We start from the raw sequence: 17,183 nt of genomic DNA, 5'->3' as shown, positions 1-17,183 counted from the left end.
GCTCCAAACACTCCAAACAATACATGCTGTTCACTTTATTTCACAAAGCACGTCCATCCAAAGACAAGGGAAGGGAAGAGAAGGTGAATAGAGAAGAGGAATAGTTGGGCCTTGGAGAAAAATGCCTTTTTTTTTTTTTTTTTTTTTTTTAGAGATATTGTAATGGCATCCAGAGAAAAGCCACTTTATGGTACATTATAACATATAAAATGTCCTTAACCTCAGATCCCCCCCCCCCCCAAAAAGCCAAAAGCCATATCTGTCCAATATTAATTTCAGGGACTGGTCAATGTCTTTATTTCCCTGCCCCCCCCCCCCCCCCAGTAAAGATCTGCTGTGGACATTCCCGCTGTAATCTGTCACTCACAGATGGAGCACAGTTGTCCTCTTTATCAATGAGTAACTCAAGCAGATGCTGTTCTCCTGTGTGGACAGTTCTCAAACGACACACGGGGCTGATCGTGACAGACGACAAAGCGCACCCCTCTGCCTATGAATTTTCAATAAGAGCCAACAGAATGCATACGTTCTGTGTCATTAGAAGATCAAATTACAATTTAAAGAGAATATGATCACAATTTAAAGAAAAAAAAAAAAAACAATCAAAAGTCCCAGAAACGACTGGGAATTGAGACCGTCAGCACTAGATATCTGAGAGAATGTTCCGGCAACAAATCCAGCAACAAAAGTTCTGTTCATCAGTGAATACTAACGGGCCAAATAAACGGGGGGACAAACACGACTAGATATTGTTCAATATCCAACTGAAGAAATACTGGCCACCTGGGAAGAAAAATAGCTCAAATCTAACTCTAAATGTATCATAGCTTGCAAGGTTTGTAGGGGGAAAATGGTAAGACTAAGGTCTGGATCTCTTTTGATGAGGATCTCTATCAATTCAGCTTCATTTCAGGACTTCAGAGGAAACTTCAGAATGACATAAAAAATTCATAAGAACGCCACGAGTCTCTTTTCGAAACTCAGGCTCGTGAACGAACACGAGGAGGAGGAGGAGGCTGCATTCATCAACGCTCTGCAATGGAGAAAAAAAAAAAAAAAAAAAAAACGTTCTGGGATTCCCTGGACAACACCGCTGCTGTCCTTCGCAACTTCAATTAAAAGCAGTGGATGTCTTTTATTCTTGTGTTGGAATGTGAATGCTGGTCCCACTGGATTTACATTTCAGTCTGCATCTGCATGTTCACACCAACCCACAATTCCTCACAGAAAAACCCTCCACTCTGCCATTCTAATTGGAAATTCTGACTCCTCAACATAACTGGATCCTTGATAATTTGGATTTATTATGAATAAATAAATATATTACACTTAAAATAAAAAGCACCTCCAGACTCCCCGAGGTACTTCTGTTCAGTGTGCTGCATGAAATTTGTATAACGTTAAAGAATTAGGTTCTAGAAAATTCATCCTGAAATGGCACAGTATCTGTCCCTAATTTGAAATGGAGATATGGTGCAGACAGCCAATGCTACTTTTTTTTTTTTTTTTCCTCCGGCTAATCAAGTCATCATATATTCGTCTGTCTCTTTAACTCTGCTGAATCTCCTTGTCATGCTAATCGTTTCGGACGAGACTACAACTCGTCTACCGGCTCTTCCAAAAAGACCTGATGCAAGTCTTGGGAATACAACCTAAGCAGGGTCAAGGCCAGAACATTTGTTTCGCACTCTCATTATTTGTTTTCTACACACACACACACACACACACACACACACACTCTTACAGACTCTCTCCCCCAGGGTTTCCTGAATCTCATCTACAAACACAGTAATTAAAGGAAAAGCCATTCTTAAAAAAAAAAAAAAATCCCTCAAGAACTGACCAATAAGCTGTGAGCTGAGTCTTCCATTGTTTCAAGCGAAAGTAAACAGACCATTGGCTTCCAAGTCAGGTTGCGCTCTCTTTTTCTTTCCTTTTTTTTTTTTATCGTCCCAAAAATCGTGTTTCGATTGAGCGAGGGATGGAGAGCAGGGGAGCCCGGACGGACCCAGCAGGGCGGGAGACGCAGACAGCTGACATTACCATCAAGGAGAGACCTTCGGTTCTGATGGCTCTAAATGAGTCTGGCAGAAACCCATCTCCTTCACTGCAGACACTGCTCTCTATGATTGGGCTCAACGGTGAAAACAACACACTCTGGACAAACCATCATCAGCAAGGAAGAGAAGAAAACAACCTCTGTTTCAGAAGAAAAGACTACGTTAGTTCTAAAACGAACTAAAACGAAGAGGAGTAGCAAAACTTGAGGAACTGCAAAAAAAATCTGTCCATTAAATCTTCATCTTGCAGATCTTCATCTGCAATCAAATATTTATGTAAATGTTTTTATTTTCTTTATTTTTTTTACATGACTTGCTAACACAGTAAGTTCAACTCCTATTCTACTCAGCATTGTTGTGTGAAAATCGGGGAAATGGAATGGGTCAACAGGCTATCTTTTCCCTGCAGATACACGTTAATTCCCGACCGCACTGGTCGGTTGGTTGAGCTTACTGATAGGACGGAATTGCATCACCAAACACGCCCTCAGTCAGAGAGGCGAGCAGGCACAGAGCGTGACGGCAAGCAGCGGAATCAGTGCAGTGACAGAGCCTCACCTGTCGCAGGTGACAGGAGTGATTATGAATACGAATATTCCTACGAACACCACATTCATTACGCATAAACAACATATTATTAAACTCTTTTGAAAGTTAAGGATGGCCGCCATAATGCGTTATAACATTCAGTATGGGAGGTCGTAAGCAGTCATAAGCTGCCTCACAAATATATAAACAAGACATTAGAACCAGAATCCGTGCTCCACTGTTTCTATATACAGTCGTGCATTTATAAGAACGTGTGTGAAGGGCTGTCTCATAACAGCTTATAGCAGAAAGTTCTTGTAAATTATTAGAAGAGCAGCCATGCAGTAAAACGTCAGTGCAAGAAAAACATACGAGTCATTAAACCGCCGTCATTAGGCATTAAAAGAGTCTGCATTTATAACGCATCTGATACGTAATATTCATTGCCAAGGTTACCCCTAATGGATTACGACAGTTGTGATGTACTGACACAAACGCAACATAAAAAATGCAACGCTTCTTGGATCCGTTATTGTGTGTTCATTCAGATCTTACAAGGACAAATTCAAGTGTCTTCACAAAAAGGTCTCTGCCAATGCATTTCCAGGAAAACGCAACGTCCTCCCGACATAAGGGCTGTAGTTGAACTGGGGCGTCTGAGAGCTGCTTTCTCATTAGATCCCAGTGTGGGTCCGGACTGTATCGCAGTTTACATCATCTTCTTCATCTTTCACCCACAGGGCTGAGTCACACAGCCCAGCAAAAGGAAGCCAATTACAGCATGAGAGAGAGTAAAGTCTTAATGTGGACGATGCAATAAGTGCATTCTGTAAGACCCCCCTAAATATACCATTTCCTTCAGAAGGCTTGAAAACCACTATGACTACACGACTATAAAACCCCCTCTAACTAACTAATTAGAAATTTCCTTATTACAGGTCTGCCATCCAGTTTAAGTCTTTAGACAAAAAGCTTGATTGTTCTTCTCATCTGTCATTGATTCCATTTTAGCTGTCTCAGCATGATTGACTGCCAGCAGGCTTGGATGACAAGATTTACTGCTTTTCAGACATAGTTTCTTCAGAGAGCATCTGAGAGAAGTAACACATTTTAAGTCATCTGTAATGTTCATGAGCCTGTGAGATTCAGCAGTGTAAGAGAAAAGAACATGGTACGAAATTATTGTAGTGTATGCGCACAGTGTTGGTAGTTACACAACTGTTATACAACTGTAACAGAAATGTTAATTCATCCATTCTTTCTGTCCACTCATATCTCTCTCTCTCTCTCTCTTTCTCTCTCTCTGTTCCATTCTCACTCCCTCTCTCTTTGAGGGAAATAGAGCACAATGGAGAGTGAAATAACACAAACCCCTGAAGGAACTGTTGACAGACTATGTTGCATTACTGCGGCAGTAGACACACACATGATTCTCCAGACGCATGCAGATGCCGCAGTGTTTGGGGGGTGGGGGGGGGGGGGGGTGGGGGGGGCTACATCTCAAACCTATTCACTGAACCAGGACAGGAACAATGATATAATTATATGAGATATTAAACACACTCACTGATTTGTTTTGCTGCAACATCAAAAAAAAAAAAAAAAAATCTCAGGTCAAGAACTGAATATTCAACTGAGACAAAACATTTGATTTGATTTTCAGTTACATAATTATCAGGTCCTTTAGGCTTAATCCTCATTATGGAACTCCTGTCAAGTATCACAGTAAAAACGTATTAAAAAGCCAATGACACAAACGACACTACTATGCTGTAACAATGACATATTCATAAAATAAATAAATATTCACACTGCACTTTGTTAATATTCGTTATTATGATAATTATATAACCATATCAGCGGTGTTAGAGTTTTCTCGTGAGAAGCTCACATTCATAAGTTTTCATTTACATCCACAGAGGGTCACGGTAACATAAATCCATCAGCTAGACTAGGCGTTCGTAATTAGATAAGCAATGCTTATCAGAACACACATTCCCTCTTACGTACCATAGGGAAAGCTGGCCGGTGAGACTTTCAGTCATGCAAAACACGCGTTCCTTAAAAAAAATCCTAACGTGTAACAAATATGCATGTGCACCTCCAGGCCCAGATGCGGAACCTCGCCCGTGTTTACAGACTACTCTGACGAGAGGATGATCGTATATTTACTTCTAATCTCCTCCTTCAGACAACGTGTTTACAATTATCGTGAGGGCGTAGCGAATCGCGCCGGCCGGTAACGACCGAATGAAACCCCCGTTCTCACGGGGGGTGCCAAACAAACCGTCGCTCCGACGGTCTGGTAAATAATCATCCGTGTTCACAAACGCCTGAGTCGCGAGAGGAGAACATGCCCACGACAACAGAAAAAAAAAAAGACAAGAAAATGTAGCTTCGGATACATCCTAAAATCACACGGGACACCCACCCGACTGTGATTTTGATCTCTGAAAATGATTTAAAAAAAAAGATAGGAAGAAAGAAACTGAGAAAACAAAGTATTTATGACCAGCTGCTCATAAGGAAAACTTGGCTGTTTTGCCGCAGGGCCATTTCAGTACATTCGAACATATGCAAGTGGAAGAAAAGCGCTTACACCATATAATTGTCTAAGAACACATAAACAAACAACTATTTCTGACCAGTTTACAAGATGCAGTTTGTTGCCGTGCTTAAGAGCCAATTAGGCAAACCCAAGCGTGTGCATACTGGGAGAAAAAAAAAAAGGAAAAAAACAAAAAACAACAAAAAAAAAACCAGCTACACCATATCATTGTCTCACGATATATAAACATCGACTACAACAGTTTGGCTGAGTCATAAAGAAAACCAAAAGGGTTAGGTTTTTGACCTTGAACAGCTTCATTTTCTCTCTCCAAACACCGTGCCCTTCATTTAGAGTTTAAAAAAAAAAACAAAAAAAAAGGCTGTAGTTCAATGCAACTATCCTTCCACAGGAAAACGGCGAGCGGCGTGGCGAGCGGTTTGACACGAGGCCCTCCGCTCGCCGAACCTCACTTGACATTGTCTGCGGGGGAACTAAATTCGTTGTGACACCCCGTTGATCTGAGAGGGTGCCCCTGACAGAGAAGCGAGGGGAATGACAATGGGAGCGATGGAGGGAGACTTACTCTAGCAAGAAGGTTGATGGGGTCCAAGCCCGACGGCAGCTGAGACAAATCACACTCCTCTTCCCTTAGATAGAGTCTGAGCATGGAACAGAGATGGCCCAGTCCTTCCTTCTTCTGTTCGCTCATGTCTGCCAGGTCTACACACACACACACACACGCACACACATGCACACACACGCACACATGCAACAGAATTAAGTCAGGTGACCCATACTGCTCTGGGTTATCAGTGAACGTTGTCAATTAATGTGCTTGTCACTACTGGAGGAAGGAAGTGAAATATATGAGACAGAAGTTTAGTGTGAACCAGTTGGTGAGATACAGTGAGAGAAGCAGATGATAAAACTACAGTACAGCGCAAGAATAAAGCGGCGAAGTAAATAAATAAACAAGTAAAAAAAAATAATTCATCAAAAAAAGAAAGAAAAACAGACTAGAAAATACTTTCAGCCTATTTTCAGGGACGGATTGAGTCTTGCTGATGAGTCAGTGATAAACAGTGGGGGGGAGGGGGAGGGGGGGAGGGAATAAATAAATAAATAAATAATGCAACAGACAAAATATTTATAAATATATAAAACCAAAGTCCCATTTGGAGGAGATTAAATTTGCACACTATTGTTTATTCCATCTCTGACATGGCAAAAATACATTAAAAAATTCCAACAAAGTTGCTGAACCACAGAAAAAGAATGAAATGACTGATGGTACACAAGTCAGTACAGAGAATGAAAAAGGGGAGAGAAGCCGGGTCGAGAAAGAGAGAAATAAAGGGGTGGGGTGGGGGGTGGGGGGTGGGGGGGTGTTACAGATGTAGAAAGACTGAATGCCACACCAGCAGGTCTGCGTTTCCTGTGTCTGGCAGCGAGGTGGGGAAGTGAGGTACAGGTACTGTGATTTATTGTGAGCTTGCTAAAACACACGGAGCTCTCCATTAACCCTTCTCCTCTCATCCATTTCCCTCTCTCCCCGGCGCAGCCAATGAGCTCCGCCGTGCTGTCGCTGTCGCTGCGGCAACCGCGTGACCCTCGGCGAAACCCCCTTCGCTACAGACCTCTCGCACGCTTGCGACCGTATGCGCGTTGTTGAATCTCGAAGTTTCTGCTGCGCAGGCGGTGTCTTTGATTGTGTACCTCAAAACTGATGAACGCAAAGACGCCCGTCTCTGCAGGGACTTGAATCACGAAGCAATGATTCTATTCTCTTCTTCGACTCAGGGACAAACATATGTTTGGGTGCACTGAACACTGAGACAATAAGGTCACTGAGTGCGATTGATGACTAATATCAGAGAAACAGAAACGTGGCATATGAAAAAAAATTAAAGCGTGACTCTGAGAGAGTGTATACGGTTCTGAATTTATTGCGCTTTAGTGTTTAAGTGTGTGTACTACCTATACCTAAAGTGTGTATAGTACCTATACCTACTGAAATGCTCTTACTGTGAAGGTCAAAATAAAAACAAAAAAAATCCCACAGATGTGTATATATATATATATATATATATATATATATATATATATATATATATATAACTTACATATTCCACCCCTTGTTTTGAAGGCAAAATGTCCTGGATGAGTGCCAAAGGGAACCCAAGGCAAAAACCCAATTCCCATCTCCCAATTCTCTGTCTAATGCCCTGACTGCGTGTGGATTTATGAACCTGAAGCCACATGCTGGTCGCGGTACTTCCATTCCATCACCTGAGGTGCCAGAGTCTACACAGGGAAACCGCCAGGAGCACTGGACTGATGAAATATGTCACTCCTGTAAAACAGTTTGTCTAGAGCTTGTCTTTAAGAGACTAGTGTACGCATGAACCTAGACATAAATCAGACAGGCGCAAAATAAGAACCTGACGCTTTTCCGCAAGGCCTCGAAAGAGGGAGGAAGGAAAAAAAAAAAAAGGATAGGAAAAGTTGGGAGTGAAAAAGATTTGGGAGTGAGATGAGATGGAGTTTGAGAGGGTTTTAGAAGATGACAAACAGCCTCTTTGGAAGGCCATTTTCCGTGATGAAGGAGAAAGCCTGCTCAGATCGAGAGCTGACAGATTTTAAAGGGGACCCGCGGTACAATTGGCATTCTAATGGTAGCACATTACCCATGGTTGAATAAAGACTCTGGTTATAAGAGGTCTTCAGTCTTTCTGACGAAATAGCCAATTACTTTAGAAAAGAGGGAGGCTTCAGACTCCTCAGAGGCTTCAGTGAAACCGTGCATAATCAATAACGCCACAAATCACTAACATTTATTCCACGTTCATCATTTCGAATCTAATCCTTCCTCCTCCCTAAACGTATCTTGCCACTCTGCATACGTAACCTGTTTGTTTTCTTTGATATCGCAAGCGTCGATATCAACATCCTCAATATCAACATAAAAAAAAAAAAAAAAAAAAAAAGTAAGAAAAAAAGGATGCAAAAGATGCAAACATGTCTCTGACCAGATAACAGACCACTTCAATCTCTCTGCATTCTACAAAAGAGATCCGTCAACGTCACACGCCGACCGAGTCAGGGCGAGCGCGAGCAGAACATGGCGGCCTGAGAGTGAGAGAATGTTTGAGGACCGGGACCTACGTGACTGGTGTTCTGCTAACGAGTACGGTTCCTCTGGGTCTCTCCCCGTCCCGCTGAGCTGTGGATGAAGAGCAGAAGGTTAGGGTTCAGATCTGGAAAAAAAAAAAACAGCTAGCTACGTTAGCTATATGCAAATGGGCTTTAAGAGGGGTTTGATGGTTGTTCACAGCAGTTTTTATTTGCTTTTATTTTTTGGGGGGAAGGGGGGGGGGGTGGCTCGGGGGTAGGGGGAGTTAGGGGGTCGGCTACGCACCAGTTTGAAAACGATCCTTGCCACCAGTCGCACGGAGTCGGCGGGAATCTTCGGCTGAAGGCGTGTGAGACATTTGCATTCTTTTTTGTGTTCTGACCAGGCTTGTTTCTGAGGAAAAAAACAAAACAAAACAAAACAAACGTTTGGTGTTGGGATAGAGCAGGACCAAATGTTTTTGAAATAAAAAAAACAAATAAATAAATGAATAAATAAAACCTCTCCAGTCAGCCTATTTGGACAAACTCGACTTTATCGCGAGGACGCTACCTCTACAGAACTGCTTGCTGTCAGAGTTCAGCTTTGAACAACAGGGAAACTAAGAGTAAAAACACCATCCATATTGATAAGAGGGGTTTTTATATATGACATGACTGCTGAGGAGGTCTGACAGAAGCAGAGGGGAGTTATCTGGCCTGCGAGCACGTGAAGCCTGAGAGTGGAATGTATGGATGTGGTGGTGTGAGGGAGTGGAGTGTGACGACCGGGTCATCCACATGTGTGTAGCACAGTCATCATCATAGCACCCTTTCAGTCCCAATTAGAGTGATAGTACTGGACACAGCAGGGCCACAAATAGAATGAGTGAGAACTGTGTGAACTTTGTCTCTTTCTCGTTCTCTATCTCTCTCTCTCTTCTCTCTCTCTCTCTCTCTCTCTCTCTCACACACACACACAGACACACACACACACACACACACACACATACGATATATATAGCACTCCGGGAAATACACAAATACACACATAGAAATGCATGCATCTATAGGCATGCAAAGCTTTGTAAGCTATCAACTACACACCTTTCCATATTCCACTCTCATTCATGCATGCCACCTGAGAGGAGAGGAGAGTAGGGGAGAGGAGAGGAGAGGAGAGGAGAGGAGAGGAGAGGAGAGGAGAGGAGAGGAGAGGAGAGGAGAGGAGAGGAGGGACCAGCACCACGACACTTCACAAAAGCAACACAGTCATGCATGGCTGACAGATGAGATTTGAAGCCAACAGTCCGTGTAAGACTGCAGGAAAGCCCATGAATGCCTAACATCCAAGGCAGATGGGAAGACCTCCATACATCCTATGTGTCTATTTTCTCTTTCTTTCTTTTCTTTTTTTTTTCCAGATGACAGTTCAAACAGCCTGTACCCCTATACAGTTATATTGTGATTTCCGGATAATAACCGTACACAACAAAAAAAAAAGGGAAAACATCACATTTGACAGTGTTGTTTATTGAAACTCGAAAGAGCAGCTGGAGAGACCAGAATCCTCTCCATATAGTAGTATAGTAATATGTAATATTGTTAAGTACAATCTTCTGACATAGGTCAGACAGTAACGGCAGGACCAGACAGTGGATCTGGCCAGTATTAACTGTGGGTTACACAGGACAACCTGACTCTAAAAAATGCAGAGAGAAACACGTGTTTGTAAGGCGTCATTACGTGATATCAAAATGGGAAGGAGTCCATTCACCCCAGATGTTTCTTTCGCAATGACAAATTGCAGACTACTCCGCATCCTGTGGTTTAACCTTGGTTGTCCAAGAAACATTTCCATCAGTTGCAACTCTACATCTTGAACGGGGAGGTTACAAAAGCAGCTCATTTGGTTTTTGTTTTTTTTCTTCCCTTCCTGTCGATCTCTTCTTGCCGTTGTTCTCTTTCAATGGCAAGCGCCGCAATTTCTTCACTTGCAGAGAAACAGCTGAGTTTTATTTATTGGTATAGCACTGTTTCAAGCAGTGCAGCAAATCAGCGGCGTACTGCGGGAGAAACTTTATTCTTTATCCACACGAACCTTCGCATGTGAAAGTATGATATTAAGCAACAGTGACCACACGTTACAATACATGGACCCCTGTTGGAACTGGTGAAATTTGAAATCAAAATTCTTTTTTTTGGAAAACGGACGGTCCTTACCTGGCACTGTGCGTTGCAGTACCGGGCAATCTTGCATTGGGAACATCTCAGTAGGGTCTCAGCCCTGTTTGGAAGACAGAGAAAGAGAGAGAGAGAGAGAGAGAGAGGGAGAGAGAGAGAGAGAGACAGAAAGGGGAGAAGAAAACATGAACCCCTGCTGTGTGGCACATTAAAAATGCCATCTTCTGTCTGGTGGAGCACTCACTAAAATAGAACCCCATCTATATTCAGTGTTACTGTGTAGGGGAGAGGATGTGGGTTAGGAACACTGCATAACCTTCAGCTACAGCTATTTTAATACAAGTCTGTTCTTCACAGTGGGGGACAATCAAAGTATCAAGTAGACTGATGTTTTATGTAAGGCACTAAAGTTACATGGGAATTAGAAGGCAATATCCCTAGTCCTGGGGTTAGAGCCCAATTTTTTTTTTTTTTTTCGGTCCAGTGCTCTTACCAGCTCCTGTCTTGGAGTCTGATTTTTTAACTATTGCCAAGAGTCTCCTTGTTTAATTACTGCCGAGATATAGAACAGGCTGAAACATTTGGAAAAAAAGAGAATAATACAACGTCTGTCTGAGAAGTTAATCAAATGTTAATTAGGAACAAAAAATCAACTTCCATTCCAAACCAGCATTCAGAACTGTTGTAAACTATTTTTTTAAAACAGTTTAAAATGATTTAGAGGATTTACAGGGGAAAGAAAATAGACCGGTGTAGAAAATTGAGCTTTCTCCTCAGTCCTTTCTCCTGTGTTGGAAAAACGTTGTCCTCTTCTGGCCTAGGAATAATGCTAACACTGCCCTAATGGTCCATAAACCCCACTGTGCACTAGGTCAGATATCAGCACAGACATCCATGAAAGGGATATGTTAATACAAATCTGATACAAAAACAAAAATGATTAGCAATATCTCCAAAAAATATGGAGCAAAATATGGAGCGATATCTACACATGCACGCATACACACTCACGTACACACACACACACACACACTAATGTACAGACACACACACACACACATACATACACACACAAGCACGTGCAGAGTTTTCACAGGTGCAGCAATGCTTTGCATAGCTAGTGTGCAACTGAGCAGAATGCATAGAGACTCGTGTATGGTTAATTATCTTGTGTTACGGTACACGTTTTGTTTATTTATATTTGAACTGCATGAGACATAAGAAATAAGCCCAAACCATGCATGTTGTTTGTGTAAAATACTGAACACGCAGTATCCTTCAGGCACGGGTCTGACTCATAAGGCCAAAGCAGACCCTGTCCAGCCTGGAGCCGACAGGCTGAGTCTGCCTCGGGCTGGACAGGAGAACAGTCACAGAGCGGAGCGAAGCACAGACTTCTTGGAGTGTGATGATGCTGATTTGGTTAATCACACACAGGTAATATGACTTTGCTGTCAAATGTCCTCTTTACTTGGTAACAACACAGAGCTCAATTAGTTTTATGAGCATCTAGCGTAAAAGCAACATCTCAAATGAATGGTCTTTAAAAAAAAAATATATGTTTTCAGATTTAAGGTCATGATGCAAAATCATTTTCCGTCACGCTATTCCGACTGGTATCGACGAGCGCACAGCACGTTGACAACTTTCCTCCCCTCACAGGCTGACATTTAAAAGACTGAAAAATTAAGCAAAATCATAAACCTCGGCTCTCTCAGTTAAATCCCGACACCTTTTGACGTTATTTCCGGACATTTCTTGCCGGCCCAATCCACTCAATCCTCCGAATGCTGCCAAATTCATTTGATAAGGAAAAGATAACATCTCTTGGAAGGCTATTTTTAACCACACTTTGTCATATCTGAGTCATACTCAACTTCCTCCTGATGTTTTCCATCTGTTTAGTTTAAAAATATATCAAATGCAGACACGGGTCATGGCATATGTCTGTGTGACAGCCATTCAGATGTATAAGTGGTAGAACGCTGCTTTCCCATTGGGTCTCTCTCTCACTGCAGTCCCTTGCTTGTTTTTTCTCTAGCAAAAATGTGAGTCTGTGCACACGCACACATATAAAACTCAATCTCAGAACACACAGGCTTGGCTACGACAGGGAAATAACGGAAAACCAATAAATAAGGAATATTTTCCATTACAAGCACTAGACACACCAACAGGAATGTCTGTTTTCCTCTCACTTACGTTTGCTTAAAGAGATTTTTTCTTTTTTTTTGACTTTGAATGATAATGATATGTTTGCCACTCTAAACAGTGATCGAGATTCATTGTGTATTTCACATAAATGTTTTTCACGCAGATGTTTTTCACCATTTTTTGTGGTTCTTCAATGTCCTGTGAGAAAAACAATCACACAACCATGCACTGACGGAAATCAGACGGCTAAGATGGAGAAATACCATTTGTGACCAAAGCAAAGCCCCTGTGTGCAATTCCTCACAGACGTCTGAAAAAGGTCACCTGAATTAAAAGAAGGAAAACACATTTCTCCGTCATTGTCTAATGACAGCCATGAACCAGACACAAGTTAAATAAACTGAGACGTCTGAAAGTCTTGCAAGGGTGAGTCATTTTCTTTCAACACCTCAATTCAAAGGCTATCCCTGAGAGAGAGAGAGGGAGGGAGGGAGAGAGAGAGAGTGGGAGAGCAAGAGGAAGAGAAAGCGAGTGAAAGCAAGAGTGAGAGAGCGAGAGTGAGAGAGTGAGAGTGAGAAAGAGTGTGAGTAAGAGAGAGAGAGAGAGTGAGCGAGAGAGAGAGAAATACGTGAAGAAGGGCAGGCAGCTCACAACTTTTCTCTCACGCGTAGCAGCACCGCTGTGCTTTACATACCAACCCAAAAAACTCAAATAATCAAGCCACAATCCCCATTTGACACAGATGGATCGCCGAATCGATCACGTCGCCACCCTGGAATCTACGAGAGAGGGCTGCATTTTGACGAATGGCCTCGGGGCACGGCTGTCCTTAACCCTGTCCCAGGTGCTGATAAGTCAGACAGTGGCTGGGACGTGAGACAAAGCTCCACAAACCAGCACTGTGTGCAGAGCCCCGGGCAGACTGAGGCCTGCAGACAGAGAACAGACCCCAGCGTAAGCCAGAGCGAGTGCTTTCACGTTAGCCTTCGTCTGATGGCAATCTCATTAACACAACATTAGCCAGTACACACTGCCTATATATATTACACATGGTCGTAAAGTATGTTTTCAAAGAAAGCCAAACTGGATGGGTCCTCCACGGAATTCAATGGTACATTTGAAGTAACGCTACTGTTGTTTTTTCGTGTAACTCAGGAATGCAATCAGTCAGATCCAGAAATATGATTAGCCTAGTGTTTGACTAAGTTCAGTACAACTGCTCAAAATCAATATTTGACTATTTTGTCAGACGTACACACGTGGACAAAAAAAATACACAGACACACAGACAGAGACACATACACACGCTCATGCACACATACGCACATACGCACGCACAAACACACAACCAATTTGCATGAGTTTGACATTATTTTTGGTATTTCGATTTTATGATCATTGAAGGTTCGCCAACAAATTGTGCCAATGACCCTTGCATTTGTCCCAGACTGTGGAAAAAAAATGATTTATGAGGACAGCTGGGATTATATCCTTCAGGTAATCACTGATTTCATTTCCATTTACTGCAAAAATTATAACTTTATAATAGAGAAACATTTGGTTTAAGGCAGATAAAATAAGTAGCCTATAAATTCCCACTGGAGTTGTTCAGGTCTCTTTCACTGCAGGCATACTTAAAAAAAAAATATTCCTCTAAAATTGTCCAAGAAATCTGTATCAATCATCTTCATTTTTATTTGAAAATGTTTTATTTCAGATGGTTCCCAATCTCCCAATAAAAGTATACCAAATACCGCCTTAAAAAAAAAAAAAACAACCTCCCAGCACATTTCAATCAGACACTAACGACCCACAAAAAAAAAACAAAAAAACAACCTACATAAAAAATAGGCTCTGGGTTCGAATCTCAGCCGTTCCAGGTCCTTTCTGTGTGGAGTTTGCACATTCTCCCCATGTTTGCGTGGGTTTCCTCCAGGTGCTCCGACTTCCTCCCACCACAAATATTAGTGCTCGTAAGACCCCTGTCAGTGACCTTGACCTTGATGCAGGCAAAAAGACCTAGAGCTGGTCCCTGGGCAGTGACGGCTGCCCACTGCTCCTAGCCCATAGTGTGTGTGTGTGTGTGTGTGTGTGTGTGCTCACAGGTGTTGGGATGGGTTAAATGCAGAGGTTCCATTTCACTGCTCACTGCTCAGTGTGTGTGTGTGTGTGTGTGTGTGTGTGTGACAAATAAAGTACTTCTTCTCTTCCTTTCTACACTGATAATATTTATTTACATAGACTTTGACCTTTGGGATAAGGTAGTATTTTGAGAGGAAAGATGAAGAGATGACTTCATGAGGATTGCTTCCCCTACATCTCCTTCATTTTGTCTCATTAATGATGTTGCTGAATACGTCATGAAGTCATTAAAGAACGCTGAATTCATCTGTGGGTGCGCACACCCATGGATAAAATATCCTGAAAAAGCTGCTAAAATCCTTTCACTTTAACCGCAATGACACAGGTTCACTCTGTATCAAGCGTTCCACAGTAAGAGAAAAAAAGAAAAAGACACAGTTGTAAATTCATCCAAAAACAGGAACTATAATGGGTTTAAAGTTAGGACCAGGAATATTATTACTACGGCTTTCGCCAAAGTTCTCCCAAAACAGAGCCAACACTTAAATGGTCCACCACTTATAATAACTTAATATGATATGACTCCGTCCAGTTCAATCATTATGTAGATGCCTCAGAACATGGGAGAGCCGTCTTTTTGGAGTTCTACCTCTCCGAGGGACCGCAATCATTCACTGACAGTAATGAGATACGCAGAAATCGGCAAAGATTTAACGCAGGATCTCAAAGTACCTTCCACTATAAAGATTACCCAAAGCTCTAGCAGCAGAAGGCACATCATGTTCAGTCATTAGGTTGGAAACAGGATATGGAGGGTGAAAGAAAATGAACCTGAAACAGGTCTTAGAAACAGATTGAGAACTCATTGAGACTCTAACTGGATAAACTTAATGTCAAATATAAGTGAGAACAGGTACAGCTCGCAACTGTCTCTGAGCAAGCTTCGGTCATCCGGAGAGCGTCCCGCGCTCCAAGTTCAAGGATTTGACCCGAGGGGGCCGCCCGGCCAAGACAGATCGCAAGGCCGAGGCCTGGGAAATTGGGCTCACGCCTCCGAAACAAACAGCGAGCGGCCGCCCCCTGCAAAAACAGTCGCCCCTCCTCGGCCCCCTTGACTTTTGAGCGCTGTGATACAGTCCAAAGTAAGTGCACTTGTGGAGATAAGCACTGCCCAAGGGAAAAGCATTCCCACGCAGAAATTCGGTCAGCTAAAAAAATTCCTAAAGAAACGGGGCATCGAAAAATGATCTTATATGATCGCGGAAAGGCGTGATTCATATCGATGCAAATTTGACATGGTTGGAAATCTAATAACTACCAAATGTGCCAACCGTGCCACCGCAAGGCGACTGAAGTCTAACAGCGATCTTAATAAGTACAGAAAATGTCACATGATAATAGAGCTATAAATTAAACACGACATGCAATAATAACCTTTGATTAATCTTACAGAATTTCACAGCATTTAGACTGGAAGTTGAAAGTGCTTTTTTTTTTGTTGTTGTGGGGGAAAAAAAAAAATCTTATTATTCATTTTTCCTCCTTTTCATAACAGATGTAGAGCAAAGACTGTGAAGTAGAATAAAAGATTAAAAAAAAAAAAAAAAAAAAAAAAGATCTGTCAAATCCTCTGTAATCTGATCCCGCCGCAGCACGTGTAATCAATGTAAAATAATTAAATTTAAAATAGATCGCTTTATTCGTCCTATTACGTCAGTCTGGCCGGATTTGATTCAGTCCACTGGGCTGAACGCAGACGTAGTTCTATTCATTTCACCATCTCGAAAAAGCTATTGAAATTACTCTTTTAAAAAGGCAAAGTCTCTCGCACGTTTTCCATTCTCACACTATCTACAATTGAAAAAAAAAAGCCTGTAATCATGGCACCTGTCTTTTCATTCTGGTCCTGATTGAATACTGAGCTTGTCTCTCTGTCCATCTGTTTGTTTGATGCTGTTGTATTGAATGTAGAGTCAGATGGAAAGAGGCTTTGATAGACATATGTTTCAGTCCTTTATGATGAAAGACGAAGCTGGGCTTGGGAAATCAATACCTCTCCTCTGATATATCAGTCAGTTCTGCTTTACTGGACCGACGGTCATATTTTACAGACATCCGCTAAGTCTGCAGTGGCCTTTCCTGGAACTTGCGATTATTTGAGCTCTCTTGACGAGGCCCTGTTTCCAACGGATAAGACTGCCTTTTTCAGGCTCATTCCAGCCAAAACCATCAATTTGGTCCCAAATATTTATTTTCCAATGGTAGTCCTTCATTGAAATTTACCCAACACGCATGCATCGTGGGTATTGGTACTGTGAGGACAAAAATAACGTTGAAATACTGTAAGTTTCTCCCTAAAACGACCAATACAGGACTGTAGTTGTTTATAATCGGTGAAATCATCATACAGTCGGTGTGTCTGAAAACTCGTCATTTGCGATTTATTACGTCATTGGCCCGCCGCTGAAACGAACCGGACGTATTCGGGTCCGGTCCGACGCCTCACCATTATT

At 42.1% G+C, this 17,183-nt stretch overlaps 1 protein-coding gene across 1 annotated transcript in view; it reads right to left on the bottom strand.

The window, feature by feature from the left end:
- smyd3 (SET and MYND domain containing 3) overlaps positions 1-17,183 on the bottom strand; it is a 133,415-nt gene that overhangs the window by 101,666 nt on the left and 14,566 nt on the right. Inside the window, exons 2-5 of the mRNA XM_030787132.1 lie at positions 10,474-10,537; positions 8,558-8,665; positions 8,305-8,362; positions 5,723-5,859 (exon numbers count right to left, since the gene is read on the bottom strand). Of these exons, the coding sequence (XP_030642992.1) occupies positions 5,723-5,859; positions 8,305-8,362; positions 8,558-8,665; positions 10,474-10,537 (367 nt within the window). The remainder of the gene's footprint in view (positions 1-5,722; positions 5,860-8,304; positions 8,363-8,557; positions 8,666-10,473; positions 10,538-17,183) is intronic.

This window comes from Chanos chanos, chromosome 1 (genome assembly GCF_902362185.1).
Source record: "Chanos chanos chromosome 1, fChaCha1.1, whole genome shotgun sequence".
NCBI classification, from domain to species: Eukaryota; Metazoa; Chordata; class Actinopteri; order Gonorynchiformes; family Chanidae; genus Chanos; species Chanos chanos.
This window is presented reverse-complemented; position numbering and strand designations above follow the sequence as displayed.